Raw genomic sequence first — 26316 nt, 5'->3', positions numbered from 1 at the left:
GAAAAGGAGTAAGATAGAGTGATCCTAACAATCCTCCCCCCTTAAAGAAGGCATGTCCTCATGCCTTTCAACGGACACTGAAGCTGCAGGTGTGATCAAGAATCTTGGTATAAGAAAAACCCCTGGGGAGCAGCTTCTTGGGAGTAGAAAGAGCATGTGTCGCAGGGAATATGCAAAGCTTATCGCTTTGGTTCAGACCCAGCCACCAAAATGCTGCTATTAGAGTACTGTTCCAAAATGCTGCTATTAGAGCACCGCAGAACCTCAATTGTAGCCCACATTCTTCAGATTGTTGTTTGTCAGAAACATACTCCACCATCTGCCAGTTAGAGGTGTCAGCATTCTCACCTTTTGTTTGACCCACAACATGTATTGGAACACTCAGACAAGAAAATTCTGAATTGAGTTGGAGAAATTCATCAAACCCATGAACATAAAACCTCCCAGGTTGATTGAGCAGGTCAGTGTGGCAAGGGAAATGAAGAACCACTTCAACGAGATAAAGGTTACTTGCAGGAACTTCAATGACATCATAATTTGTCAACAGTATAGCCTTGGAGAGAACAGTAATCAGCTTTGGCATAACTACTTGTGAGCATTGCAGGATAACATGTATAGGATTGGAAATAGAAGTGATGAATCCTAAAGAAGAAATACTCTACTGAGAATGGTACCCCACAACTTCTGATTTTGCTCCAATTAGTCGATCACTTGGTGCATAGGCAACAAACTCAAACAAGTACATGAGCTTGTTGTGAAACACCATATCAAGTGAATTTGTGAGGGATGGCACCTTATAATATCCCTTCGCAAACTCGTGCACAAATTTAGACCATGCCACTTGATCCTTGTTTAGCCAAGTGGAGGAATTGATATATATCATCTTGCTGCACCGTCACAAGATACTGAGCTGTAGAAGCAAACATGACCTCTGACATGTAACATCTCCCAAATTTTAGGAGCTCAATGAAATAACTCAAGTAACGAGTCAGTTTTCCCCATGTATACAAAAATTGGTCTTTACCAGCAAGTGTAACCCCCATCTCACAATAATCACCAACTTGAAAGTATGTCAAGTAACAAATCAAGACATGACTAAGATCCATGAGCAATTTACCACACTCAACATTCGATATCACACGTCTTCGTGCACTCAACAATTTTTGAATAAAGCAACATAGTGAGGAGCTCTATTGCTAGACTCAACACCAAAAATACGATATGGAGCAGCCAAAACCACGAATTCAATAATACGGGGAGACAAGTGCCTTCCAAGCTTGAGTGGAAGTGCAGTTTCCACAAGAACTTGGATATGAGTTGTACCTGATGTAGTGAGGAACTTGCCACCAACAGTAGCTTTGACCAAGTCCTCGGGCTTTAGGATCTTGATAAACCTATCAAAAAGCAGCTGAACTCCACCAAGTAACCCAAGAACAAACTCCATTTTGTTCACTTCCAACATGTGAGACTCGAGATTGGCTTCAGAAACACCCAAACTGAACTGTTGCTTCAAGAGTTGTGCTTTTGGTGTAGTACTAGTAGTCATCGGTTTCAGAGAAAAGTTTTCGGCATCCAACAAGAATGAGGGAAAACTAATCGTGAAGAAGGATACTGACCAAACAGACTGACCAAGAAATAAAGCAGTTGCCCTTTGGCATTCTGAACAAGGAGAACTTGGTAAATTAATAACAAGTTGTAAAACACCAGCAAGGAAAACCAATTTCATGAGTCGCTGGGAAGAGAGTACAAGATTAGCAGGCACACCAACTGCTTCATAAGTCATACTAGCAGTCTCTGTTTTGAAAGTTTCCCACCATAGGAATAGACGGTAAAGAGGGAAGAAAACGTCCCACTAACAGGCTTCCAAGTTGTGGAACTCGTCGTTTGTTCACAAATTGCAATATCATGATCAGTGTAGGCAATATCTGCAAGATATGGACACATAGACAAAAAGGTGTGATAGAGAGCAGCTGCAAGCACTGCTGTTACCATAGAGGGCACAAATGACTCAAATGCCAACAAATTCAAGGTCCCATATAAAGTTGAGAATAGAGGACTCAAAAAAAAAATATCTGAAACACTGAGTGTATGGCTCTTTACGCTCTATGAAGAAATGCATGCTCAATTTGACATTCCAAAACACAGCTACTAAAATTCCAACAACCCATTTGGTTTCAAGTGCACCTGGCATCCCTCTGTGAGAGAATAATTTTTTCTTATGCAACAAGAACAGGAAAAACTGATGCACAATAGCACTCTGCTCATGATCTTCTAACATGTTAGTATTCATCATTGAATTCTCAAACCAAGCAACAAGAGGCAAGCTCATTAGCCAATAAGCTAAATTTGTGAGTCCACAATCGAAATTGTGAAAAAGATTAGAGCCAACTTCATTGAATGCATTATCGTTCTCCACGGCCTCCAATGAAGGATGGTAACTGATAGCATTATAAGGATAATTGTACTGCGCCAATTCTTCAAAAGCAAAGTACAGGCAGGTCTCAAGCAATGACAATTAGCAAATGAAGAAGCAAGTACCTCAACCAAGTTGCAGTAACTGTTGAGGATTCCAGGTGGAAGTGTAACATATAGAGGGACATATGGGCAAGCTGCAAAACCAGCGACAGAAGAAAAGGGCCACATAAATGGATCGGTCCTCAAGCAATTTACAGAATTCAGGGCAGGGCTACCACTTGAACGTGTCTCACTCTTCTCAGCAATCACAATAGAGTGGAGCAAAGCCAGTAACAACCTCCCATCAATTTTAACAACGGATGACAGAGGACACTGCAATGAGGCTCTAGCACCTGACACTAGAGTCTCCACTAACCTCAAGCACATTGAATAAGTGTCTCCAACCTGCGCATGACTCCATTGAATATTCTCAAACCACACAGATTGAGGCACTCTCAACTTTCCATAGCAATAATCATCGGTCAAAACTGCAAATTCAATAATCTCATAATTGAAATTGTCCGCAGCCAACAATAATTGTGGAAAACGAGTCTGTGTAACAATTGCACCGTCTTCATGCACCTTAAGCATTGGGTCTTCATCATGAAACAACTCACAGTCTCCAAACAACAAACCAGGTTTGCATAAACCGTCTCTAGTAGAGAAATTAACACCAATTCCAACATTTATGAAACCATTATAAATATGTGTGGAGTCAAAACAAGGAGTACTGATATCAGAATTGCCCAAATTGTAAAATCGAATCACCATACCAAACTCTTGCTTGTAAAATTCATCTATCATCTGCTGCGCAATAAAAGAATCAGAACAAGGGTCTTCCTCACCGGAAATGAAACCCTGTTTGTCAACAGCCTCCGTTTCGTGTAGCTCAACAATATCGGTCAATTTCTGACTCAATAGCAGTAGTCGCACTGCTAATATCGACAACAACATCAGTCCTCGATGTGAAAGAGGCGTAGCACAAATCGACAGAGTCCTCTGCTCGGTCAGATGCAAGAGAAAGTGGTGAAGGGTCGTACTCGGTTACTGATGGAAGGAGGTTACGGCAAACGAGAGCGGGGTCGAGCTCATGGGCATAGGCGAGAGCGGCGCCGGTGCTGGTGACATTAGGAACTACAGCGTCGTCGTTTGTGGGTTTTGGTGAGGTGGGGCTGACCTCATCGGCAACGGCCACTGAGAAGAGGACCGCAAGCTGCTCCGTAACATCAGAAATTAGTGGAGAAAAAGATGGGTTTGTTGGTGAAGTTTCAGTACCCACAAAGTGCTGACGAATTGCCTCCATAATATCAGAGAAGACCTCGCCGTTTTGTGCCTTAACGGCCCAAAGACCATGCTTGCGGTTCAACTTGGACCCCGAGTATTTACCCACATGAGAGAGTAGATATGGCTTACGGATGTCCTTGACAAGTCGCCGTGTTGCTGCCATAGAGACTCGACGGCGAAGAACTCTAAGCTGCTTGCGATGGAGATAAATGGGTTGGGTAGGGTGGGCTAGTGGAGGGTGGGTTAGCGGACATGGCTTCTCATACTGGGTCTGGTTCGTTGCAGTATTCCAGTAATAGACTGAGCCTGTGGAACCATCTATCAAACCCCTCCAAGGACTGGGAAGCGTCGGGTCCTCGGGAGCATACTGTGGACCGCTGTATGAAGTAGCTGAAGCAGTCGGAACCTTAGTGCGGAGTTCCCGAATCAGACAGGGACTCTGCTAGAGGCTTTCCTGAATCTTCTGCATATTCTCCCTGAAGTCGTTGGATGCTTCATTCATACCTTGTTGAAAAACAGCGAAAGCATCGATACAGCTTTGCACTGCCGCAGGATTTGGAATGAAAGAAGGTGACTGAAATGGTGGGATTGAATGAGACAAAAAGTGTGGTGGTGGCGACAGCGGTGGGTTAACGAGGGTGGGTGAGGGTGGGATGAAAATGGTCGGAGTTTGCAAGTTCCACATCGGAACCGGCTCTGGGTACCAGTTGTTAGGATCAGAATCCATAGAACCCTAAACTACAAGAGACTAAAGGAAATAAAGGAAGAAAACTAAATAACAAGATTCATATTTCATTGATAATCCAAAATGGATGCAATACAGAGAATATAAAGGAAGATGATAATGTCATTGACAAAACAGTAGATGGACACGTGTGTTAGGACCACCATTAGAAATGGGTTACTCTAGTTGGGTTCACTACTTATGGGCTTGTGCATAAATATTGGGCTGATACAGAAAAGGAGTAAGATAGAGCGATCCTAACAGAATCCATTGGAACTTAAAAAAAAAAAATTACCGTATAAATTAAATCCAATTGCTGCCCTTTTCATTTTCGTGCTCGTTCAGTCGTTCCTGGAAAAAAATAAGCGGGTTCTAACGGGCTCCAACAGAAACCGCAAACCCGTGAGGCCCGACATGGTTAAACCCGTTAACTTAACGGGTTCTTACCTTGGCTTAGCAGAGGTAGGGTTGGCCGGTTGGGGCATTTGAAGTTTGAACGCAGCCCACTCTCACTCTCTCCCTTTCCATCTTTTTCTTCCTCTCCGAGCGCTTAAACCCCTGCTTCTTCAACTTTCCCCAAAACCCATGTCAGAAAATCTTAAGCACTCACTAGAGAGCCGCTCCCAATCTCCCAAAAGACCTTCAAAGATTTCCAAAACCACAAGCGAAGAAGCAGAAGCAGAATCCATGAGCAAACCCCAGGGAATCCAACGCTATCTGATCGCAATAGAGTACATTGGCACTCGCTTCTCTGGCTCTCAGCAACAGTCCAATTGCCGCACTGTTGTTGGCGTTCTTGAGGTCCATTTCCATTTCACTCTTTTAACCTCTTTTCATCACTGCCGAGATTCGAACTTTACACCTCATAATGCTGACTGATAAATTTGAACAGAAATTTGTATGAATCAGTTTGCATTTGCGTTAGTCATATTGTAATTCTGCCTCTGGTGCTGGAGAAATGATTAGTTTTGTTTGCATTTGTGTAGGAGGCTTTTCGCAAATTTATTGGGCAGCCAGTGTCAATCTTCTGTTCGAGTCGAACTGTAAGTTTATGCTTTGTTTACTAATACATCTTAATTCTACTTCTTGTTTACCATTACAGCTTTTTTTTTTTCTCTTTGGTTTATTACTCATGTAGCAACGTCTGTTTTATTTTTACCTAGAAATCAATCTGCTGGAGATATCTATATATCAATGAATAAATTAAGGGAGTGAGAAATTTTTCTCCCCAAAACTTGCATGGGTAGTATAGTAATATAACTTAGCAAATGCTGTAATTTAGAAGAATGGGAATTTAGTTTTTGGAACCATATTCGGAATGTTGTGCTAACTCCATAGTTATCCTTCTATTTCCATTGATCCGGCCTTTTATACTGTAGCCAGTTAAGCTACAGATCACGTTGTGAAAGGGTGTGATAAGAAAGAAAGAAAAAGGTTAAGCAAATGCTATTTTCTGCAATTCTTACATCCTTGGCATGTGTAGTGCATCTATTGAAGACTGGGAATGTGGAAGGCTTCTTAGCTTGTCTTCATCAATCATAGCCAATTTTCATAAGTTTGGATCGATTTGCTAGAACCATTTGAGTAATGTTACTGTATACATGCTTTGCTGAACTGAAGTCAGAGTTAGCAAAATACGAATGTCGCAGAGTGTTTATTTCTTCAAATCCTTTTCTCTAATTGTGTAACCGCAATTACTATAAAGGATTCAAGAAATTAAATTTAATTTAAAGTTCCATATTTCTAACTGTACTGGTTAGACTGACTTTGAGTTCAGAAATGTAGTTATGATATTGACTTCTCACCATGCGTCCCATATTTATTTTTAATTTTTTATGACAGCATCTCTAAGAATTAATTTAATAATTGATTTTTTATTTTAGATTTTACATGAACCCAGCTATTTTGTAAAGAAACTAAAATTTTCTTATATTGAATTAATTTTATATTTGCATGCAGCAGAAAGTTTCTTTCCGTCAGTGTTACTTTGTCTTGTTTACTTACTGGCATTTGTTATATCACGCGAGACATGAGGTGGATGCATCATTTTATGTTGTAGGATGCTGGAGTTCATGCTTTATCCAATGTTTGTCATGTAGATATTGAGCGCATAAGCAAAAGAAAGCCTGGTGAAGTGGTATGTTATCTAAAAGTTAATTTCTTTAGGAATGTTTTGCATATATGAAGGGAACCATATATTTCATATTCCTCTTTGTGGGACAAAAAAGAAAGGATATGATACATTAACAGTTCTTGTTGCTAAATTGTTTATGCTGACATGTAGTTACCACCTCATGAACCTATAGTGGTCCAAAGAGCTGTAAACCATTTCTTACAGGTATTGTTTTTCTTGGATTAAAGAACTGAAAAATGTGGATCTGAAAACCAGAGGCAATTCTGATGCATTTTTTTTTTGTCTCATCAGAAGAATGAAGGTGATGTAATGGTGGTTGATGTTCGAAGTGTTCCAGCTGATTTTCATGCTAGATTTAAAGCCCAAGAACGCACGTAGGTACTCATGAATCTATAATAGGTCAAAAGAATGTAAATCCATTCAGGACATTGATCTTTGTTAACAGTAGTCCTGAAAACTTATGCACAGTTCATTATAATCTCCCAGTTAGTCTGGTACATCTGCACGTAGGTCACATCAACACCTTATAAGATTTGTCAGGCACTTAAGACTTGACTTACTGTTAATAAAAAAAGTAGTATAGTTAATTATTAATAGCCATTGAACCATGAGAAGGCATCGAGAATAGAATAATACCACCAATATGAGTAGGAAGCTCATGAAACCTGAAGGAACGACTTTCCTTTATATTTTTAGGGATCCTGGAGGCTCTTTATAGGGGAAAAATATCCATCTTGGTTTAGTGAGGGACTGATGGAAATTTAAATTAGGAAGCCCAACGGTGTCATTTATAAGTTTGAGAAACTCCTAGGTAAGAGTACATTGTTTAGTCTTTAGGAACAGATCACTAGGATAGGATCTCAGGCTTGTATTGCATGTGCTGCTACTTGTTGACGAGCTTCTGGTGACTTTTGTAAAACAGAGGTTTGCTGAAAGTGCAGTTTTGAATAACGTGGTGGGATCCAGCTATGTTTCAGAGTGCTGGTGCCCACCATAGAAACTTTTGTAGAGTGATCATAAGTTATTGAGTTGATTGCAGTTTGAATGTTCAGTTTAATGGCATCTTTTACAGAATGCTGCAGTTAGGACATGCATATATGTTTATTATATTTAAATACTTCAAATCTCTATAGAAGATGTTTGATCTGTTTCCTTTAAACTACATTCAGGTACTTCTATCGCTTGCTATCTGGGCCAGAGCCTTTGTCAACCTTTGAAAAAGACCGCGCATGGCATATACCTGAGGAGCTGGATGTTTTGGCTATGCAGGTAGAGTTTACAGATTTCACAACACATTATGTTTGCTTGAGTACATATCTGTAGCAATCAACCTAACAACATTATCCAGGAAATTTCACTAGTTTAAATCTTGCAGGAAGCCTGCAAAATTCTGGTTGGACACCATGATTTTAGTTCATTTAGAGCAGCAGGTTGTCAGGTAGTTCTCTCTCTTTTTTCTTTTAATTTTGTTACTGATATTGTACAATGAGATGAAATCTAATTATAATGAGGACAGCTTTATTAACAACTGTTCTTAGAGATATTCCTTTAATCTCCTTTCATTTGAATTTTGGAGGCCTCTGAGCTTACCTTAGTGTCTGGTAAAATAGATAGCATTTTGATAGTTTGGCCTTGGTTTGGGAAACCTTGTTCATGGTTTAAAGTTTGAGTTTTAGTACTATGTTTCTTTGTTGTCTTTAAAAAAAAAAAAATTAAGTAATTTGTAGGGCTCCAATTGGACATTGATTTTAAATCTAAGGAATAAGGGGGTAATTCTTGATTACCGCACTTTAATACATACATCTGTGGATTTGAAGTAGAAAAGATGTTTGTTGGTGTATCTAGAGTCTAGACTGAGATTAATTTAGGTTGGCTGCTTTATTTTGACCGTTATACAATAGCATGCTCAGTATACCCTGTCCTGCAAGTTCTGTTTGTTGCTCTTCTTTCAGGTGTGGTTGGATGTTCTCTAAATATATATAATGGAAAAGACTATGTAGGGTTCTAAAAGAACATTATTTTCAGGCGAAGTCACCGATCAGAACACTAGATGAGTTAAATGTGTCTGAGGTTGTCTCATCTCCAAACTTTCCAACAATAGCAGAGAGGACAAGAAATTTAGTGCAGAAAGATATTCAGTGCACCAACAATCCCGAGGCCGACTGCCACTCTAGTTTCAATGGAGGAACTGATCAAGGATTTGGCTTGAGGAAAAAACACAGATGCATTGTTGTAACCGCACGAGCACGTGCCTTTCTATACCACCAGGTCTTGAATCTGTCTTTTAGGTGTCTTGTATATTATGGTGTACTGTTTATGTTCTTTGGGTGTCTGGTATTAAGGCTTTTGTTTTTGGTGAGTCCATACATGCTTTGTTATCAGTATCAGGGCTGGTGAGTTTGTTTGTACTGTTTTTTTGTTACTTTTGGGTCCACTATAACAACTTCTTAAATTATATTGCTCTGCATCCATAAGATTGTACCAACATACCCAAGAATTAACATATAACTCCATTCATTGGTGCCATGAATAGATTAACTAACAGGGTCAATTGACATATGCAATCTGAATATTATATATTTATTATTAACTTTTCTTTTCCACTTGAACTTCAAATTTGTTGCTTTCCCTTTCCTATTGACTAACAACTTTGAGCATGTTTTGGACTTTTAGTCTAATGGTGTAATTATTTTGTGCCACAATAGTACCATGTTATGAGTTCTACAGAAAATTTATGCTCTTTAATGGAATTTAATGGATCATCACTTCAGTTGCCGCAACAATATTGAATAATTATTTTTTCCAATTGAAAAACAAATTCTGATGGGTACTCTTAAGTGATTAGAAATATGGAGTCCTACATATCTGTTTACTGGAGTTCAAGCCCTTTAGGACCTATCCACTGAGATTGTAAAATTTATACACAGGTAAGACTGCTTGTTGGTGTCCTCAAATGTGTTGGAACTGGAGATCTAAAAATACCTGACGGTGGGGCTTCCTTTTCTTTCATTTCCCCAATTCTTTGTAATTTGGTATTTCTCTTGCCATTTGCTAACTTTCTTTTTCCTCTCTCTCTGATAAAAATGGAATATTCAGTGGAGAGGATTTTGAATGCAAAGACAGTGACTGCTGCTAGCCCCATGGCGCCTGCTTGTGGTCTATATCTTGGACATGTGAGATACGATTTGCCATGAGACCAAAAATTCGAGCTCGATATTTATACTTATGTTGGACTTGCAAATCTTGAAGTAGACATTTGTATGATCAAGATAGCATGCAGGGAGGTACCAGCAGGTGAGATCTTTTAACAACTTCCCTTTCCGCCCTCCTATAGGTTATTTTTGTTAGTGTTATTGTTATTATTGGTAGTACTAGTATTTTCGGATCTGTACCAGGTAGCCTCATCATGGGATTTGTTATTTGTACAAACTTCCCCAGTTCCCTATAGCATACAATACTTCCAATTTTGTTACCCAATTGATTTTATCTGTAAACTATGTTTTAGATTTCAAATTGGTGAAATACAGAATCAGTTAGTTCACTTGTTAGCACATTTTGCTGCCCTATCACTCGCATAGGTTTTAAACTTGGGCGAGCCTTAGATAATAATTTCTTAACAACTCTAGATAGATTTCAAGTGAGATTGAAAAAGGTATTTATGTATGGAGCACTAGATTGGTGAGATTGACAAAGTCATTAATTCAAACTCTAGTTTAATTTAATCTTTTTATGAGGGGATCCAACTGAGACCTTCAACCTTCATTGAAGAAACTGAGTCTGAGACCTTCAAACAACGTTGTGTTAAAGATTCCAGTGAAACTAATTACAAATTGTCTCATGCAGCTATAGTTCAATGGAGTTCTTAGTTGTTACGAAGAGGTTATATTAAGCCATCACAATGACCTTTAGTTGATTGCAAATTGGGAAGAAATGTTTCGTAGTCACAAGAACGATTGCTGAACCATTTTTGAACATTTAATTCGAAGGATGTGCTATTTTCAGGTTCTTAATTTTTCAATTATTCAATTGGAACTATGGAAGTATGGCCACTTCACTGTTGGCAAAATGGACACTCCAATGGGTGTTTGAGGTTTTCTAATTTGAGGAACAGTGGTTAGTTGGAGGTTCAAATGTCGAAATTTAAAGGTGTAGATAGAACTCCATTCCTGAGGTTTTGAACAATTATTTTCAAGAAACGCCTTCTCCATCATTTGGATTAACGTTGGTTTTTCTTACAATTAAATTTGGTGTGTGCAAAACAGGGTTTCTTGCAAAACATACTGTATATATCAAATTCATACAGAAGCTAGCATTATATAACTTTTTAATGCAAAGTACTCGAATAAAGTTAGAGTACCCTTTTTGTGTAGAGAACGAGTAGAAAGGAGGTTGGTTACACTGAGAAATTCAAGATCGAGCTGAAGACTAGCTGTGTCTCTCTAGTTTAGTACTGTTGGAAAACTTCTCTGCCCGGATGCACCTACACTTGTCTCCCTCAAGTCTGTTACTCACCTCTACTTAAACCCCACCCCACTCCACTCCACCATTTCACACAAACTCATTAGAGTAATACTAAGAGAAGAAACCAACATATCAATCAAAAATGGGAGACAGAGTGATGGTAAGCCTCCTGGCTCTTGTGCTTGTGCTTTCCTATGGAGTTATGGCAATGGCTATGAGCTTTAATCATGAAGATGAAGAATGGGGAAAGGATCAGAGAGAAGAAGAGTGGGAAGAGCATCATCATCATCATCATCACAGAGGGCATCACCATTATTTCCTTCTGCAACGATCAAGGGTCCTGGTGAAAACTGAAGCTGGGGAAATGAGGGTGGTGAGAAGTGTAGGTCATGAAATAGTTGATAGGCATATAAATGTTGGGTTTCTCACTTTGGAACCTAACTCCCTCTTCATCCCTCAGTACCTGGACTCCAGCTTGATCCTCTTTGTCCAAAGAGGTATATATACTTTCTATTTTTTTTTTTTTTTTTCAAAATTGACACTGTTGAGCTGCTTATCAGTAGTGTAATGGAACCTTTACTATATATTCATCCAGGGCAAGGAAACCTGGGACTGGTACACCATCATGAACTGGGAGAGAGACAATTGAAGGCTGGGGATGTGCACAGGATCCCAGCAGGTTCCACATTCTACTTGCATAATGCTAGGGAGCACCAGAGACTTCAGATCATTCTCAGCGTTGACACATCTGACAGTTTGAGAATGGGTACTTTGGAGGTACACCAACCATTTCTTAATCATAATCAATCCTCTTAATTAACCAGCTTAATTTATAGTCCTATAGCTCATTTTGTTTCTACAACTGCAGAATTTCTTCATTGGTGGAGGAACCAACCCGAAATCTGTACTTTCTGGGTTTGATTCGGAAATACTCACAAATGCATTTAATGTAAGTAATGCATTATATAACTTCAAATTTGAATCCTCCCCTATAATCGCTAGAATTCCAAGGGTTGCAAATGCAATCGTATCCAAGGTTTCAAGTACAAAACTCGAAGTACATTGCAGTGATTGCACCCAAAACTTGGATATGTAATAGACAAAGCATTTTGAATAGCATGCATGCATGAGAATGAGGATGACTGACACTTTGCGTCCATTTCAGGTCTCATCTTCAGAATTAAGGCAGGTTTTGACAAGGCACCAAGAGGGTGCAATTGTACATCTAAAGAATTCTCAATCATCATCATCAAACCTTTGGAGTAAGTTCGTAAGCATGAAAGAGCAGGACAGACTACAAGAGTTGAAGAAATTGGTGGACCTCTCAGAAGAACCGGAGAAAACCCTAACTCGGTCATGGAGGAAACTGTTGAACTCCGTGTTTGGAAAACCTGAAAACGAGAAGAGAAAGCAGCATCATCATGACCACTCACAGGAATCCCACAACCTCTACAATAGAAAGCCAGATTTCAAGAACCACCATGGATGGATCCTCTCAGTTGATGAGTCTAATTTCTCTCCCCTACAAAACTCTGGCGTCGGCGTTCACCTTATTAGACTCAATGCAGGGTCAATGTTGGCACCACATGTGAACCCAGCAGCAACCGAATACGGCGTCGTTACAAGAGGCTCAGGACATCTCCAGATTGTGTTTCCAAATGGAACTTTGGCAATGAAGGCAGACCTAAAGCCAGGGAGTGTGTTTTGGGTGCCGAGGTACTTCCCATTTGTCCAAGTAGCTTCTAACAACGAGCAACTTGAGATTTTTGGGTTCACTACCTCGCCGCAGCCGAACCATCCACAGTTCTTGGCTGGTTCTAGCTCGGTGCTGCAGGCTCTAAGAGGTCAAGAACTTGCAGCTGCTTTTGGTGTGAGTGAGGGAAGGTTGAATCGCTTTGTCGATGCTCAACGTGAAGCTGTCATTTTGCCCTACAATGCAGAGAGGCATTAAATGGCAGAAAGGTGAGCTTGGAAATGAAATGATTATGGCTTTTGGTTGAGGACTTGGTCTGGCGAATAAGATGAATAAATTTTGTGTTTCAGGCTAAGGAGCTCTGTGCTGCGGTATATAGGCTCCCCCGATTTGAGCATTTTCGCTTCATACCTTTTGTTTTTGTTTTTTTTTTTGTCCTTTTTTATCAAAAGAAAGAACTTATTATTACAATGAGTTTTAAAACAAGAAGTCGCTCTCACTGACTTCAAATTGAAAGTTCGTATCATTTCAACGAATGTGGTGGATTTGGTGTGGTTTCCTCTTCAATATATAGTATATACAATACAAATTGGAACCAGGTAGTTACTAGTTAGTTTCACATTTCATTTCAAACAATGCTAGAAATCTACCTTTGTCATTCTGTTCGTTTGACGTGATGATCAAAGCACGCTCTAAAATATAGTACTCATCTTTGTTCTTAGTTGTTAAAATGTCCATACACTAGATGACAAGCAAACAACCAAGACATATAGAAGAAAGTAAACTGAGGAGCTAATACGAAGTTCAAAACTTCAACCCAAGTGCTTATTTTGTCACTTCTTTTCTGGAAATTTGGGATATTCCAGTAATGTAGTAACATAAACATTACGCAACATCCGAAAAATGGAAATTGAGCAATGCACAATACTGCAGTACAGAAACTCTTACTAACTCATCAACCACTTTCAACAGCTCTTTTCTTAGCTTTCATCACCAACTTCCTCTCTATTTCACGGTTCTTACAACCATAGAAGTAAATCGTGAAGGCGACCCACTTCACCACATTTCCCAAGCAGAACAAGCCAATTTGTATCAAAATACCAACACTCCAAGTTCCTTTGCAGTCAAAATGGAAGCAGGGCAACCTCAAACCAACTTCCCAAGCAAAGAAAACAAGCATCAAACGAAACCCTCTCCATTCGTTACCAAAGCTATAAGAAATCGCTGAAGCGATTGCCTTGGTTCCATATCTCCCCTCAAGAATTGATATCACAACACTCATGTTACACACCGCGCTCCATCCCAAATACATTGTCATAAGTCCCACAAATCCCACCCAACTCCACACGAAGACTAGTACATCGTGATTGAACATGGTGACAACATAGTATGTTGCTGCTAACCATACCAAACCTAGTAAAGAAATAGTCGACATGATGACAACATACACAAATGTGTCCAAAGTGCCTATGACTCTACTTACATCGAAGGGTTTACGAACCATTTCCTTGAGTGTCAATGGTGGCTCTTCCTCTTCTTGTCTAGCATATGTCTTCGATGCCAAATCAACTATCACAAGGATGGTGCTGAGCTCTAGGAGCTGGAGAGGGATCAAATAAACAAGGCCTATCTGAACCAACCCACCACGGAACTCATTGTTCAGTTTTGTTGTTATGTCAGTTGGTATTGACAAACGAAATGGTCGTGACCGAATATAACTCAAGTCATTATCATTGGAGGGATTTAGTACTTGAGAGATACAAAGGAGGAATCTATGGAGAAAAGGTTCATAGTAAACCAAGAAACAGAAGCGAGGGAGGGAGGTAAGAATGGTGAAGATCAAGAAGTTTATGTTTTTTGGCTGAGATTGTCGAGGCTTTTCGGAGAATATCAAAAGCTTCTAACTTATCTTTCTTGATGATCAGGTTGCTATCTATCTCCATTGTTTCAGTTCCAAGCTCAAATTACACCAAACACAAAAGCAGTGGACTTGACTCAAGACTTTTTAAAGTCTTTGGAAATCAAACAGAAATTCACTTGGGAATCAAAGATTACAACACCAAAGTATGAATCCAAAGAAGAAAATACCTTGTAGTTGTGCAGCAGAGAGCAATGAAATAACAGAGGGTTGGGTTTGGATCTGGGAGGGAAACGAGGGTTAGACGAGACAAATGTGAAAGCTTTCTTCAAAAAAGAAAAACAAAATTGTGAAAGGTTCGTGTTGAAGAAAACAATGTGTTTTGTTTGTTTTTTATTCTTCTTTTTCAGAATTAGTTATTGTAATAGTTGTAAACATGTATGTATATGGTGAAATTCATGATCTAAAAAAATGTATGTAAATGGTGCAATCTTGCCTGGTACCATTTGGACTAGTGGCATAAGTCTCTCCTTCATAAGTCTCTCCTTGTAAGTAAGAGGTCGTGAATTCGACTCACAGTATTGTAACACATTATTGTGCATTTGATAAAAAAAAAAGGTGCAATCTTAACTATTTATACATGGTGTCAACCATTGATACTACTAATGTTGTCTAATATTAACCATCCAAATAATGTGTATAAACAAAGCCGTATACACTGAATATCTTCCATTCTTAAAAGAAGTAAATTAAAAGAAGAATTAAATTCAATTGACCCCTTTATGATTTAGGGGTGACTTCATGTTAATCCCTACACTTTTAATTTCATCAGTTTACCCTCTGAACTCTTTAATTTTTGTATGCCGTGCCCAAATTCTCATATTCTGTTTGAATTGACCGTTAATTCTAGACACGGGCCTCACAGTTAAGGTTAAAATTATCAGCAGTTAACGTCTGATTTGGACAGAAAATAGGACATTGGTCACGGTTGAGGAAAATTCAAAAGTTTGAGGAGTAAACTGATGAAATTGAAAGTATAGGGATTAACATGAAGTTACTCTCAAACCTCATAAGGATAAACTGAATTTAATTCTTAAAAGAAATGAACACATCAAAATGGTTTTCTCATTAATTAAACATATAAATCTCTAAGGGAAAAAAAAGGAAATGAAGAACATAAATAAAAAGTGGAATTTTTATATATTGTTGTCTACTGAATTAGGTCTCATTTCTAATTATATTACAAAACAAGCCTCAACTTTGACTTCTGAAAAGTTTGAGAAACTGCTGATTTATCTGGGGTATTTAGAAAAATAGAAATGACACCTTCTGGTCACAAAAGCCTCAATCTGCTGTTGATATTCTCTGTGGATCTATGGCATGGTATCATGACTTTGTTGTTGCAAATAGTTCTACTAACTCAAAATCGAGTGTAACCTGTAAACCTAAGTGGAAGCCACCTGCAACTGGTATGTTGAAACTAAAGGTAGATGGTGCGTTTTTGCACAATGATTTTAAGGGAGGCATTGGAGGTATTCTCAGGGACTCTCAAGGTAATGCACTAGCTGCTTTTGCTTCTTACCTTACAAATGTGTCATCAGCAAGTTGAACTTGAGGCCCGCCTTAGTAAACATCAGAAGAAAGATCAGTGGTCGGGATCCGTTGACGCTTCTCCACATATGCTGATGGAAACCACCCTCCTTTACCTTTGCACTCTCCTTCTGACCATCCTGATGCGCTCACCTGGTTTAACAATTTTGTAGACAACAGTGAATAAGCAAAGATTAGGCAAGGTCAAATGAAATTTTAGAACTTAGCTAATTTACTCTGTATTTGTCGTAGACTCGTAGAGCATCTGACTAAAGCATAGCATATGCTTGCTTTTATGTTTAAATATTTAAAATACTACCAGCCATAAGGCACAGGGTCTCTCATGCAACTCGCATGGTTGAAGCATCAAGAGAAGCCACTATTTTTCCAATAACAATAACAACAATAATAAAAACAATAACAACAATAAGAAGAAGAAAAAGAGAAGCCTCTATCCGGGAGGGGCATCGCCAGTGCTAGATTGCTAGTCATTGTCTGACAACGTTCATATGCCATTATTATAAATTCACATTTCTCATTTATATGGATTTGCTGAACCACTAAAATAAATCTCTGAATATGGTGTGGAAGAAATATCCTTTTGCAGTGCTGGCATGACAAAAGTCCATAAATGTCTATCAACATTATGTTATCAACATTATGTTTTGTTAATCAACAACTGAACAGTGATCTAAAGGAGATTACCTTTCGCACAACAATGTAGTCACCCACTGACAAGCTTAGTTCCTTCTCCGATGCGGCAGTGAAAGAATGAGTTGCCTGAATGAAGTGAAATAAAAGGAATTATATAAAGCTGACAGTCTTGGAGGTAGTTTAAACATATGGTATGTCAGGGAGTCCGTTCAAGAATGGTTACAACTTACAACATGCAAGAAATTTGTATATTTAATGGCCTACAAGAATGAATTCAAATCAGTTAATATCTGCAGTTGACAGAATATCCCTTCAACTGATTTAGCTGTGTCCCTTTCTCAATTTCTGGCAATGGTAGTTACAGAATTTATGTTCAAAGCCATAACCCAACAAAGCTTCCTATCGTAAATTCTTTACATTGATCTTAAAAAAAGTTCGATTTTTATCCTAAGCCAATTTATCTGTCAATGCTTTCCCTTCTTTCGTTCTTAAGTTTTTCTATAACCATATGAAACCTGCAATGTGCAGCATATTGCACATCTTGTATGACATGTAAAAGGTCTAATGGATGGATAACCTCTTCTTTCTATTAATAAAGCTACCAAGAAGACAGCTATATGTTTGGTGAACAGTAGCATACTTCGGCCAAGAAGTACATTGTTTTCTCTGAGAAGCTCTCCTGGGGAATCACAGGTGGAGCAGACTCTTTACGCTGTTTCTCTGAGACCATCTGTCACAAAATTCATGTCTTAGCATAAGTTATTATTGTTTAGATGGAAAACAGTTTTCTTCTGAAGTAATCAAGAGTGGAACTAACCTCAGCTTCAACCTCGCCAAGAATGGCAGCCACTCTCAGATGATAATTCTTTTCTCCTTCAACCTTAATGAAACAAAGCATAGTATCAAACTGCATGACCTACCTAATCTTTAACATAGAGATTCATATCTTGAAAGTCATATTCATACCAGTGCAACAAGCCTCTGAAAAGTTAGTCTTTGTTGCTGTGCTTCCACAGCAGCCAATGCAGCTGAAGCTTCTATACCCAGAACTGCCATATTTGCTTTTATTTCTTTCATCTTTGTTTCTGCTGCATGCAGCTTTCCAACATTTTCTGGATTTGGGATTTCTCTTACTTTTGCTTGCCTTCTGGAAACTTCAACCGCCTGTTTGCATTTTGGGTTGAGTAACCGCATGACAAATATCTATGAAGCGATATAAAATGGAATGGCATTACCTGTGTCTCTGCTTCCTGCCGCATTCGACTATAACGTTGTGCAAGATGGCGAGCATCTTCTAAAGGAGCACCAAGTATCATTGCTCTTAACGGATCTAAAACCTAAATCCAAAATAAAATAAAATAAATATAGAATGATGAACTCTACAATAACGAACTGGCTTACAAATTATTCTACTTACGTCCATCTAGAGGTGAAAGCTATTTTTATAAGCTTCCATTGTACGTGAGTGTCTTTCAAGCAGAAAAGTGACCGGCATCAACTGACTAAATCAATACCACCCTAGAAATCATGCCCACCCATGTACAAGTGAACTTTACAGAGAAATATGCATTAACTTTGATGGGAGACTTGCATGTTCACTTTTGTATGCTATTAGTTCAACCAATAATCACCAGGTATTAAGAACTTTGACATAACATGATAAAAAATGCTAATATAAAAACGATATGTCTGAGTTCAGAATTACAAATGATTGTAATCTCAACTGTGGAATTCATAGTAAATATAATGGTAAATTCACTAGCATAAGATATATACCTGTGAAGATAACAACTTATTCAAGTCTTCTTGTTCCTTTTCCACATGCTTACGAGCATCACCATATATAGATGCACCTTTAGCTAAAATTTTATCATGGACATTTTCAGCACCATATCTGCTACAATCCTCAGACAACTTGGTCCCTGACTACCACAAAAAGATTATAAACAGCAATGAGCGCAACTAGCAAGCCTTGCATATTTTCTATTTGCAAACTTAATTCAGATAAGCCAATTTCATAGGCTACTACTTCACCACACACTTCCCATTATATCACGATATGACACTGAATCTAATAAATTTCTACCTGCTTCAATGTGTTTATATCCTATTGCTGTTAATGCTTCTGCTGCTTTTACAATTTCTTTCTGAAAATCCTGAAAATAAGTAATATGAAGAATGAGTTTAACAGACAGAATAAGTTTGGTACGAAAAAAAATCAAACATTACGCATAACTAATACAAAGACTGATATAAATGACAGCGGATTCAACAAAGATCAATTTACGCATAACTAATCACCACAATGACTACTACAAATTTATAAGCTATAGTTTCAAAGTCGAAATCTACAATGTAAACAAATTTGATGTATACCTTTCCTGCACGAGTAGACCTGTACAGTTTCTCAAGCTGTTGATGCCTCTGCATCTCAACCTCATCTATCACCATTACATCTGAGCTTTCATAACCACTCCCCCCAAGCTGCTTTATCACAGCCTGAAATTTCATCAACACCAAACAAGAATACAAAGCTTAACCCAACATTGAGAAATCAAAAAAGAAGAGATTTTGAATCAAATTGTGAACTGGGTAGCATTGAAATCACTTGTAAAATAGATGAATGTGGACAATGGAGAAATGGGTAGTCATAGATATACCTGTTGCTGCTTTGCCACCTGCTCCCTGAGCTTAATAGCTTGTTTTCTTAAAGCATCCATCTTTGGAATTCAGATTAGCAGCCCTCAAAACGACGACGGATTGGTAAAAGTGAGGGAGCCTCAAACTCTGGGGATCTGAAACTCAGTGTTTCAGAGTTCTGGTCTCACTTTGTGCTGGGTTAGGATGTTGAGTTGTGACACATTTGTTGAGGAGCTACTCTGTTTGTGGGCACCAATTGTGTGCTAACAGGTGTAAACCACCTTGGCTTTTTGACCGTCAGATGGACTTTGATTGCAAGATCATGAAATGAGTTCTCTTTTTCATTTTATGTTTCAGATTATACTCCAAAGAAATTTTAAATACACATCTTTAATCTTTTAATACACACTTTTATTATTTTATATTTCACATCAGATTTTATAATTATGTTTAATTACAAAAATATTCATCAATTATTAGGGAAAAAAAGAAAAACAAATGAAACTTCATCTTCCCTAAAACCTAATTCTTCTCCATTATTACTACGCATCAAAAGAAAAGAAATAAAAATCTCTTCTCTAAAATTCATCACCTGAATTTTGACTACTATCGTAATCACATGTACTATTTACCGATTCATTTGGTTTTTTTTAATCAACTTTAGTTTCTATCTTACAGACTAAAAACTAGTTTTTATGCTATTGTATTTCTACTAGTTTTTTAACTTTGAAAAATATGTATGTTCAATATTTTTTTTCCATCAAATTCTAGCCGATTGATGTCATATTGGAGATTTGGAGTTCGAATATAATATTACTCTTTTAATTATAAATTAAAAAATATCAAGAAAAAATTTATAACCCAATAAAAAAAAATCTAACAAAAATAAAAGAGAATACGTAAAGAGAGTTGTGAAATAGTAAATATATAATAATTATATTAAATAATATATTATTATTAGTTTTAGATATTGAGGATATTTTAGGCAATTTAGGATGTGTATTTAGTATAATATTGAAATAAAAACTAAATGGGTAGTGTATTAAGTAAGGGTGTGTATTTAAAATTACTCATAGTCTAATACCCATCTGCAAATTTAGCTTCCAACACTTCAAAGTTCAAACCCAGGCTTAAGGTATGAACCCTTCAATCTCATTTCTATTTCATATTTTTTGATCAAATTAAATTGAACCCATGTTTCTACACCAGGTGATTAGCTTCATCATTAAGTTTGGTGTGTTATGGATGCTCTTTGAGCTCAATTTTGAAAACCCTATTGGAGCATAATCTGTTTAACCAGTAGGAACTATTTGAATGTTATTGTATGCTGAACCCTTCAGTGCCCAACAGAGCATCTGATTTGTAAAGCTTGTATCTTTATGCATAAACAGTTTATGGCTTGATTTGTTTGTTTGTTTGCTTTTTTCTTTTTCAATTTGTGCTAGAGAATTTACATGTAGGGTTCTTTCTCTAACCCATTTCAATCTTGCCCAACTAAATTTTCATTGGCTTTTATGAACTCCAAGATATCACTTTTATGCTTGATTGTTGATATGAGGTGCTTATTAAGGAAATATGATTCAAATGGTTGTGTGAATCGTATTTCTCATTTTTTGGCTTTTATATGGTTTGATGCAGTTGCTATTGTCTTCCTGCAAATGGTCTGAAGTTGTAGCGCATTATGATTGTCTTTCAGAGTGGGAACTGTACTGTGGCCAAAGCACTGTTCATTATTCATTTGAAGATTCCTGGTTTTTGTTAAGTATAATGTTTGCTAGTTCCAGAAGATGTATTTGTGGCCAGTCAGGAATTAATTAGGTGAGTAACTGAGTTATTCACCCTTTGTCAAACTTCCTACAGAGGCCACCTTACAATACTGTGTTTTTAAGCTGACTTTTTGGATTGCTTATTAGATCAAGCCAGCTGAAACAACTTTGTCACGCGAATTTGGCTTCTTTAATTGCAGAACATCTCTCTTGCTGAAGGTAATTGGCTCTGTTCTCCCCCTCATTGATGGTGCAAGCAAGAACAAAGTTGTCATAAATATACCAACTGCTTTCTAAAATTCGGGAAATTTCATTTGCAGTCTTCCTCAATTCTCTCCGCAAGGAATTCTTTACAGTACGCTGTGGGTTCAAACAGGTTTGATATGAAGTTCTCCCATAAGCAAAGTAGACAAATTGTAACTGCTTCAAAAGCAATCGAGAAGTAGGTTTTCTTTCTTAGTCTTTGCATCCATAATCTCTGATTGTTAATGTTCAGTTCAATAGTAAAACACTGTTTTTTCAATAAAATGCTTAGCTACGTTTTATTTTGGTCTAAACAGGTAGCTAGCTACTACGGAGTATTATTTATGTAGGTATTATTTAGGTTGTTTAAAGCATTTTAAAATAGAGTCTTTTGCATATTAAGTGTAGGAAAATAATCAAGAAGGTGGGAAGGAATGAGCACCACTTATGGAAGAAAAAAGACTCAGCTGGGTCTGGACAGAAGACACTCAATCTTGTTATAATTGTTAGTCTCTTTCCACATGTTGTGTTTTTATGTTCAGGTTTTATAACCTTCTCAAACATATTGCTTCTTTGTATGATGTAATAGTAGGGTTTTCTTTTTTTAAGTTCCAAAAAGTTATTGTTCGGTTTCCAGTGTCCTTTGCCTCATTATAGTTGATATGGCAGGTTTCTGATCTTCCTGATGAGAAAGAGGCTATTTTTGGAGCATTGGATAAATGGACAGCTTAGGAGACAGAATTCCCACTGATTGCAGCAGCGAAGGCTTTGAGAATTTTGAGGAAGAGGAGTCAGTGGATGCGTGTAATTCAAGTATGGCACTTGCATATGTTTAAAGTAGTTTATAACGCATTACTTAAGATAGTGGAAATTTCACCATTAAATCATTTATATGCTATCATCGCACATGGTATAATATCAACCTGTTCCATTGGAGAACATCACCTGATTTCGATTGCATATGGTTGGCAAATCATTAGCCTGGTTCATATTGAGAGCTAACCCTTAAACGCATGAAACTTCAAAGGCAAAATGTGACTTGTCATGAAACAACAAAAGAGTCTTGACATATAGATAGCTCTTCAAGGATGCCTTATTAGGGATTCTTATAGATTAGTAACCTTCTGATTGGTTTGCTGTGATCTCTTTTTTATTTTCTAATAGAGTTTCATGTAGACACAAGTATTAATAGGGTATCTTGTTTGACTAGAAGAAGCTCAAGTCAATAATTTATGGACATGGAGTAAATATTTATCTTGTGTAAAGACCCAAAGAAACTTATTCGTGGCTAATCCTTAGTGTTGGTCAGGTGGCAAAGTGGATGCTAAGCAGAGGTCAAGGAGCAACAATGGCAACATATGACACTCTTCTACTGGCATTTGATATGGATCATAGGCTAAATGAGGCTGGATCACTGTGGAACATGATTCTGCATACACATACACGCTCTATCCCAAAACGGCTATTTTCTGGGATGATCTCTTTGTATGATCATCATGAAATGAAAAATAAGATAATAAAGGTAATATAAAGAACTTTTGCACTCCCTTATTCTTTTCATGGTTATTTATACACTGTTGGAACAGATGGTGACATGTTAAAATATGAATATTATGAAATATTGTCTTGATGCTAGGAATTTAATCTCTTCCTGATAAATCAGGTATTCGCATATATGGAAGAGTTGAGTGTAAGACCTGATGAAGATATTGTCAAGAGAGTGGCACATGTTTTTCAGGAGCTAGGCGAAGAAGACAAGAGCAGACTTGTTTTGAGAAGATATGGGTGTAAATGGAAGTACATTCACTTCCAGGGTGAAAGGGTTAAAGTGAAAACTAATGCATGGGATGAAGGTGACATCCTTCCAATGAGGACAGCAAAATCTGATCGTGGTACCTGTTTTGTGTGTCAAAACAGACTTGTAAATGTTCAAGGATGACAAGCAATATTTCTGAAGATAGAGTACAAGTTTTCCTTCTTTATATCTCATAGAATTATGAAGATATGTACAAACACTGAATAAGATCCACTCTTAAATCTAAAAGTAGGAATCTGTTGTTCGATACAAGGATGCTGTAAATATATTTATAACGATGTGTCAAAAGGTTGCCCCTGCTTACATCTTTGTCAAATACACCCTAATTTTGTGGTTTAATTGGTTATGATACTTGACCTTTGTCGGTACGTATTTGGTGGCATGGTGTTTGATTATGTGATCAGATGGATCTATGATTTGAAGTTTGTACTCCGATTCTGGAGTCTCATGGCTAATGGCTTGGCAGTGTTGTGCCTCTAACTAAAAAGTAGACTGCACAGAAGTAAATGTGATTCTTTATCCATTAATTTTCAAGTAAATATGATATGCTTCTAATTTTATGGATAATAACTTGTCTGCCATATAGAGAATACACAGTAGAATCAGTATACATTCGTCTCTATAATCTAAGCACTACAGCTTTCTATACAAAGAGCATGTTGAATTACGTAGCGGGTTACATAAGGTTTTCACACGTAGCCTTTCATACGTAGCGGGTTACATAAGGTTCGTGTGAACGACTACCCTCATTTACAAAGTGTTTTCATGTGAATGAGTAACCTCATGACCAACATTTTTATCTTTGTGAAGAGATCCATGAAAATTGATAACAGTACCTGTATTCTAACACTTTGGATAGAATAGTAATATAATAGCTCAGTCACTAGTTACGGTTTAGATATTGGAGAAAATTAAAATGATAGGTAATAGGAGAAACTAAAATGATATAGGGAATTCGAACTAGAAGTAGAGATGGTAAAACTATTGTAAGGAAACCCTGCCGCATTGACAACCTGTTCAATCCAAATTTTGATCTTCTGTTGCAGGGCCGGCTCTGAATTAACCGGGGCTCTAGGCAAACAATAAAATTGGGATCTCATATTTCAGTAAATTCATTTTTCCTTCAAAAGATAAAAATTAAGCTAGTATGCTCAAACAATTAATATAGGGTATAATTACTAGTTGGTAACAAATGGTTCAAACTAAAAAGTAGTAGAGAAACTCAGAAGTTTAATCAAACCAAGAAAATGAAATAATGAAAACAGACCTAATTAAAAGCCCAAATAATTGAAAATAATTTGAAAAGAAGACTGAGAAAATTCAGAAAATTTATGTTTCATCAATTGAAGAAGAAAAAGGAAATAGAATAATAATATTGCATATGGTGATGATAATATAACAATGATAAATCGATGGTTTGAAATTTATGGATGAGAATTTAGTGGGAAAAGAAAGAAGAGTCATGCGCAGATGAAGCTAGGAGAATAATTAAAACTATTATTTTGTATTGCCACTTGTTTTTTTTTTTTTACTTTTATATATAACAGGAGATTTTTTTTAAGGACCCATGAAATGTGGGGCTCTAGGCCTGTGTTTTTTAGGCTATGCTCAAGGCCGGCCCTGTTGTGTTGTTGTCCACAGTAGTTTTTGACGGAAACATTGATCTTTGTCCAACAAATTCATGGTTGCACCACCCGAGGAACCTCAGACATGTCGATACTCACATAGTGTCCACGTATTTAGTCATCATCCTCGTCTTTCCATGACATTGCTAAACTTAGGAAAGAACTCGGGTTTCCCTAAGATTGTTACATATATGTTTATTTTTCCTTTCACAAATTCAAAATTACTAAAGTGATAGCTAATAGGAGAAAACTAAAATGATAGCTAATAGATGATGGATAGCTAGCTAATTTTGTACTAGAATTTGAGATGATGCATCATTTTGTTTTCATCAATTGAACAAATATGTCGGAGCTTCATACAGTGTAAACTCTTTTCAGGCAAACTAATGCGAAACCTGATACCGCACCTGTTAGAGTCTTGGCTGTGGTGATTATCTTGTCTTACCCTAGCAGAGGGATAAGTAATAGTATCTTCTGAAAACAATTGTTTCATGTACTGAATGTTAAAGATTTGATCAATTCATAATCGCATTTATAGTAACAAGTATAGGAGAAACTATGCGGTCAAACTTCTCTTTAAATTTTAATACTAAATAGGCTAGGGTACGATACATTTAGACATACCCGTCGATCAAGTGAGGGGCTAAGAGTCCCATTTTATCTATTTTCTTTCCTATAGATTTCAGTAAAGCATATCCCAACGAGATGTTGTAAGAGACTAAAAAGAGTACTCATTTTAATTCTATGCTAAAAAGAGACTGCAATTGGACTCCTTACAATATGAGGTCCATCAGTCCATGTGTACCACCCAAATGCATACTCATCTTTCAACGGCTTCTCGTTAGGCATCTCTGTCCTTGCTTTGACAGTAATGGTGAAGCTCTTCCTCTGGCCAACATGATCAAAGAACAATATACTTGGAGAGGCCTTAACCGAGATCTCCAGAGGCGGTTTGGAGGTAAAGAAGTAGACGCTTTTGGCGTTACCAACATTTTTTAGTGTCCTCTTAATCGTTATGGTGCCATTCAGTTTGGGGATTTCAATGGAAGGATAGTTTAGGTTGGCTGCTGTTGGTGGTGATCTTGGACACTTGAAGTTTGGATCGAAATTCTTGACGCCGATACTGCAGAAGTAGAGAAGATAGTCTTTGTAGGAAGCATCGTACACAAGGCCAGGGTATGCTGCCTTGGTGGGTCGGAAGTGGCCAGCACCATATGCAAAGGGAGTTGCAGCATTGCCTGATTCATCGTTCAACGGCATGTCTAGGTTGTTTTTTATCCCGGCTGCAGGGAAAACAAAAGTTCGATGTATGATAAGTGAAATATATAATCTCTTGAGGAAAAATGGATACATGATTAGATGGACTCTTGTTTG

General features: G+C 37.6%; 4 protein-coding genes and 1 pseudogene across 5 annotated transcripts in view; 3 read left to right on the top strand and 2 right to left on the bottom strand.

Annotated features, from left to right (window-relative positions):
* Nucleotides 1-5047: 5047 nt before the first annotated feature.
* On the top strand, nt 5048-10070 carry LOC101313377 (tRNA pseudouridine synthase A-like). The gene is made up of 10 exons (XM_004309839.1): nt 5048-5263; nt 5449-5505; nt 6522-6599; nt 6747-6800; nt 6888-6970; nt 7766-7865; nt 7972-8034; nt 8622-8864; nt 9524-9584; nt 9693-10070. Exons 1-10 carry the CDS (start codon nt 5048-5050, stop codon nt 9788-9790), a joined length of 1053 nt encoding a protein of 350 aa, XP_004309887.1. The 3' UTR covers nt 9791-10070.
* A 1129-nt stretch (nt 10071-11199) lies between these two features.
* On the top strand, nt 11200-13008 carry LOC101293839 (vicilin-like antimicrobial peptides 2-2-like). Its single transcript, XM_004309853.1, has 4 exons — nt 11200-11554; nt 11653-11834; nt 11926-12006; nt 12223-13008. Exons 1-4 carry the CDS (start codon nt 11200-11202, stop codon nt 13006-13008), a joined length of 1404 nt encoding a protein of 467 aa, XP_004309901.1.
* A 2783-nt stretch (nt 13009-15791) lies between these two features.
* On the bottom strand, nt 15792-19678 carry LOC101313087. Its single transcript, XM_004309838.1, has 10 exons — nt 19513-19678; nt 19229-19351; nt 18939-19008; nt 18629-18774; nt 18088-18189; nt 17819-18016; nt 17670-17732; nt 17493-17582; nt 16904-16978; nt 15792-16351 (listed from the first exon to the last, which is right to left on the bottom strand). Exons 1-10 carry the CDS (start codon nt 19570-19572, stop codon nt 16232-16234), a joined length of 1047 nt encoding a protein of 348 aa, XP_004309886.1. The 5' UTR covers nt 19573-19678; the 3' UTR covers nt 15792-16231.
* A 1601-nt stretch (nt 19679-21279) lies between these two features.
* On the top strand, nt 21280-23552 carry LOC101293546 (annotated as a pseudogene). The gene is made up of 7 exons (XR_185503.1): nt 21280-21294; nt 21406-21477; nt 21579-21634; nt 21910-22006; nt 22171-22314; nt 22811-23023; nt 23165-23552. The product of XR_185503.1 is annotated as a pentatricopeptide repeat-containing protein At4g18975, chloroplastic-like (transcript).
* Nucleotides 23553-25689: 2137 nt separating this feature from the next.
* Nucleotides 25690-26316, bottom strand: part of LOC101293254 (subtilisin-like protease-like) — a 9190-nt gene continuing 8563 nt past the window's right edge. The window contains exon 9 of the mRNA XM_004309852.1: nt 25690-26225. Coding sequence (XP_004309900.1) covers nt 25690-26225 — 536 coding nt within the window. The remainder of the gene's footprint in view (nt 26226-26316) is intronic.

This window comes from Fragaria vesca, unplaced genomic scaffold (assembly GCF_000184155.1).
Source record: "Fragaria vesca subsp. vesca unplaced genomic scaffold, FraVesHawaii_1.0 scf0513126, whole genome shotgun sequence".
NCBI lineage: Eukaryota > Viridiplantae > Streptophyta > Magnoliopsida > Rosales > Rosaceae > Fragaria > Fragaria vesca.
The sequence above is the reverse complement of the archived record's forward strand: the minus strand, read 5'-3'. Positions and strand labels throughout refer to the sequence as shown.